Below are 4,505 nucleotides of genomic sequence, written 5' to 3' on the forward strand. Positions count from 1 at the left end.
CTGGTTCTGGTTCTGGTTCCTGCAGGTCGGTGTCAGCTGGTCCTGGAGCCTCAGTGCCACATGCTGCCCTACAATCAGACCTGGCTGTCCTCCTCCGTCGCCGTGGTGAAGAGTTCAGAGGTCGACATGTTGCTAAGGTAACCGCTTCACACCGACATGACGCAGCACATTTCTGCTAATAGCATTTAGCACTTTGGCTAACTTTGGCTACATTTAGCGCACTTAGCTTTAAAACAATGTTACAGAAGCTCTAATTTGATTGGTTGCCTTCTGAGCTTTCAGCTAAATAAAGTTTGAGTTTCAGTTGAGCGTCATGACATCAGAACACCTGGACGAACTGCAGGTAGTGAAGGTTTCTGTTTTAGCTGACTGGACTGGGACACACGTCCATCAGCAGGTCGTCTGGTTCTGGTTCCTCATCAACTGGGTTCAGAACCACTGCAGCTTCATCTTTCTGTGAATGCACTAGATGTTTAGCCAGGTTGTTGTTTCTCAGGTCAGAGGTTCTATGTAACCTTGGCGCGGGTCGGTTGGGCGGTTCTGGCGGGTTTGGACCTGAACCCGGTCGTTTTGTGCTGCAGGTTCTTCAGCTACCTCAGCAGACTGTCCTGCTACAGACACATCCTGCTGTTCGGCTGCTCGCTGGCGCTGCCCGAGTGTTTGGAGGCGGACGGGACCAGCAGCAGGTAAGACCTGGTAGCGGTTTCTCAAAGGATGCTGGGATATGTAGTCCCTCTGCAAGGCGYGTTCCCCCAGCAGCTGCTGGGACTGAAACCATCCGGCAGCTGGGAGTTCAGGACTAAGAATAACACACTCACACAAACACACACCTTCAGCAGCAGTAGCCTCAACTCCACATGACCTCTGACCTCTGAGTTCTNCTCTCTCACACACACACAGTCACCAACACACACCGTCTCTCTCACACACACCGTCTCTCTCACACACACACACACACTGTCTCTCTCACACACACACTGTCTCTCTCACACACACCGTCTCACTCACACACACACTGTCTCTCTCACACACACCGTCTCTCTCACACACACACACACCGTCTCTCTCTCTCACACACACAGTCACCAATACACACCGTCTCTCTCACACACACACACACACACTGTCTCTCTCACACACACCGTCTCACTCACACACACACAGTCACCAACACACACACACACACACACACGTGGTGCAGCAGCAGTTGCAGTACCGCTGTCGTCCTGCAGGAGGTGGACAAGGCGTGCCGCTGCGGGCGCCACAGGAAGCCGATGGCGTGCCATAAGGAGTACCTCTGTGACGCCAAGTGTCCTCAGACCAGGAACTGCCAGAGACACCAGTGCAGGAGGAAGGTCAGAGGTCGCCTTCAGCCCCTGCCCCCCTCACCTGCTGACCAGGTAGCATTCTGGTTCAAACTCACTTTCCCATGATGCTCTGTGTCTCAGTGTTGCCCTGGTAACTGCCCGCCCTGCGATCAGATCTGTGGTCGGACTCTGGGCTGCCGGAACCATAAGTGTCCCTCCGTCTGTCACCAAGGTAACGGCATCGATCAGTGATTCTTTGATCAGCTGAAAAACTTCCAGGTAAATTTTCTCCATCTGTGACTCTGTAACTTTAGAGGGGGAACTTCCTGTTTCACCTTTCCTGCTGTAGTTTTTCCTTCCACTCAACCTTCCAGTTATATACTGGATGACGGCGCTCTGTGCTGCTTCTCAGCTCAGCAGTTCTGACCAGGAGTATTTGGACCAGAACATGAACAGAACTAATCTTTGTTTTTTTATTTCTCTCAGAAACTAAATTTCTGTTTTCCATTCAGAGTTCAGATTAAAGGCTTCGTCTCCACGGTAACTGGAGGTCGGGCTGGGTTCTGCTGCGGTTCTGTTGATCCGGTTTCTCCTGGTCCCTGTGACCCGAGTTACCGGGTCTAATCCGGTTCCAGAGCCTCCAGAACCTCCTCTGGCTGTCGGGTCGGTTCTGGCTGCTCTGCTGAGCCTCAGCTGGAAGGCCACAGGTTGACCTCTGACCCCTGACACCTTCTGCAGCTCATTGAACTGACATTTCCCCCGACTGATAAACACACACACACACTGACACACACACACACACTGACACAAACACTGACACACACACTGACACACACACACACTGACACACACACACACACTGAGCTGAAGCAGAGAGAGTGTGTCAATCAGTGTGTGTGTGTGCGTGTGTGTGTTTGTGGGTGTCAGTCAGTGTGTGTGTCAGTCTGTGTGCGTGTGTGCGTGTGTGTGTGTGTGTGTGTGTGTGTGTGTCAGTCAGTGTGTGTGTGTGTCAGTGTGTGTGTGTGTCAGTCAGTGTGTGTGTGTGTGTGTGCCTCCATTGTTCCTGATAAACCATCTCAGCCTCTGATTGGCTCCCAGCAGTGTGCGGCCGTCTGCGTGCTGATTGGCTGCTCTGACCTTTCCGTTGCCGCGGCGACGCCTGACCGATAAGAGCTGAGCGCGTGGCGCTTTGTGTTTGTGTGGACCTGGTTCTGGTTCTGATGCCGGATCGGTCTGGTTAGTGAGTGTGTGACCTCTGACCTCTCTCACTGCAGCGTTGACGTGAGCCGGATCAGAACCAGAACCCGTCTGTTATCTGGAGCAGGCGAGCCGGTCCGATCAGCTGCTGCCTCTGAGGCATTTCAATGAGCCCTGCAGTGGTTCTGACCGGGTCCAGACAGAACCGGCTGGGACCGGACCGGTTCTGATCACAGACCTGAGCCTTCTCCTCCAGGTCCATGAAGTTCTGTTGAGGTTCTGGACCAGAATTCATCCTTGGTTCTGGCCCAAAAGTTTTAGTCAAGAATATTCTGGTTCTGATCCGACTGAAGGCGGTCCGGTTCCTGACCCGGTTCCTGTCCGTCCCCAGGAAGCTGCTACCCATGTCCAGAGACGGTTCCGGTCCGCTGCAGCTGCGGCTCGTCGGTTCTGGTGGTTCCGTGCGGCCGGGAGCGCAGCACCAAGCCGCCCCGCTGCAGGGAGCCCTGCAGGTAGGTGTGGTACCCRGYSRGCGGTTCCGGAGGTCCGGCGGGTCGTCAGCGCTGTCTCTGCCCGCAGGCTGCCCCCCAGCTGCCACCACCGGGACGGGGAGCCCCACCGCTGCCACCCGGGGCCCTGCCCGCCCTGCGCGCGCCCCTGCCTGCTGCCGCTGCCCGGCTGCTGCCACGCCTGCCCTCAGCCCTGCCACGACCTGGTTCTGGTCCGGTCCCAGCAGGTAGGCCCCTCTGACCGGGTCTGAACCGGCTCCGATCGGAACCGACCGCTCTGCCTCTGTGTGTTCAGGTCCAGTTGGCCGGGCCGTGGGAGCAGCCGGCGGAACCGACCTTCATGAAGAAAGCGCTGCCCTGCCCGCCCTGCCAGGTCCCCATCCCCACGTAGGTACCGACCCGGTTCTGGTCCGGTCAGACTGAAACGGCACCGCTATAAACTGAGTTACATCACAGTGTCCATGAGGCGGATCTAGTCTCTAGCTCTATGCTCTGCCTGTTTTAACCAGAACCATCTGGTTCTGACTGAACCCGACCCAAAGCTGGAAGCTGCTGAGTCAAACTGGGCCWGAAGCCAGATGAACAGCAGTCAGGTTCTGCTGGGCCCGGTTCTGTCATGACCCATTAGGGCTGGCGGCGCTGAGGCCGCCTGCCGGTTCTGATAGCAGTCATTAGTTCACCTCCGACCCAAACGGCAGCCGTCTGGTTCTGGAGGCCCCGCAGCAGCTCCCATCCTGGTTCTGGTCCAGACTCCCAGCTCTGTCACTGCCTGGTTCTGGTTCTGATTTGGAGCTGTGCTCAGTCGGACCCTGGAGGTTGTTTGTCCTGTGAGAACAAAGTTCTGACTCCCTGCCAGGCCCGGATCTGGACCCGGTTCTGTTTGACCTCCCAGCCGGATCAGAGGGACGGTGGCGTCAGCAGCTGGAGGCGGGCMTTCAGAACCGCTGTGATCCGGGTCCAGAGCAGAGCTCAAGCTGGGTTAGGTTCTGGCCCGGTTCCTGGGCTCTGCTCAGGCTGCAGAGCGGTAACTGGGTCAGAGGTTCTGGTCAAACAGAACCAGAACAGTTCTATGGTTGAAACGGACCAGACCAAGGTCCAGAACCATGTGGACCGGACCGTCTGATGGTTCCTCTGCTTGTGTTTCAGGTCCTGCTTCGGGGAGCATGAGGTAAGAACCAGAACCAGAACCTGTTGACTCTGCAGCAGAGTTCTGCTGAGTCCGACTCGTCGTCTCGGTTCCGGTCCGTATCCTCCTCCTCCTATCTGTCCATCTCTGCTGTCGGCTCTTTGTTTTCTGTTCCTCGCTGTAAATGTCAGCCTCCCAGCTCCTCTATCTGCTGCGACCTTCCCTGACCTTCCCTGACCTTCCCTGACCTTTGCGTCCCGCCCCGTCTGCTGCTCCAGCTGCTGGTTCTGTGTGTGTGCAGGTGAGCCCGGTCCCGTGTCACCGTCAGGGCCGTTTCTCCTGCGGTCGGGCCTGCGGGCGCCCGCT

General features: G+C 56.7%; 1 protein-coding gene across 1 annotated transcript in view; it reads left to right on the plus strand.

Moving 5' to 3' along the window:
* Positions 1-4,505, plus strand: part of nfxl1 (nuclear transcription factor, X-box binding-like 1) — a 26,759-nt gene that overhangs the window by 6,930 nt on the left and 15,324 nt on the right. Inside the window, exons 13-19 of the mRNA XM_008402421.2 lie at positions 1,233-1,355; positions 1,449-1,539; positions 2,896-3,016; positions 3,084-3,240; positions 3,309-3,400; positions 4,160-4,181; positions 4,441-4,502. Of these exons, the coding sequence (XP_008400643.1) occupies positions 1,233-1,355; positions 1,449-1,539; positions 2,896-3,016; positions 3,084-3,240; positions 3,309-3,400; positions 4,160-4,181; positions 4,441-4,502 (668 nt within the window). The remainder of the gene's footprint in view (positions 1-1,232; positions 1,356-1,448; positions 1,540-2,895; positions 3,017-3,083; positions 3,241-3,308; positions 3,401-4,159; positions 4,182-4,440; positions 4,503-4,505) is intronic.

Source organism: Poecilia reticulata, unplaced genomic scaffold (genome assembly GCF_000633615.1).
Source record: "Poecilia reticulata strain Guanapo unplaced genomic scaffold, Guppy_female_1.0+MT scaffold_224, whole genome shotgun sequence".
Lineage (NCBI taxonomy): Eukaryota > Metazoa > Chordata > Actinopteri > Cyprinodontiformes > Poeciliidae > Poecilia > Poecilia reticulata.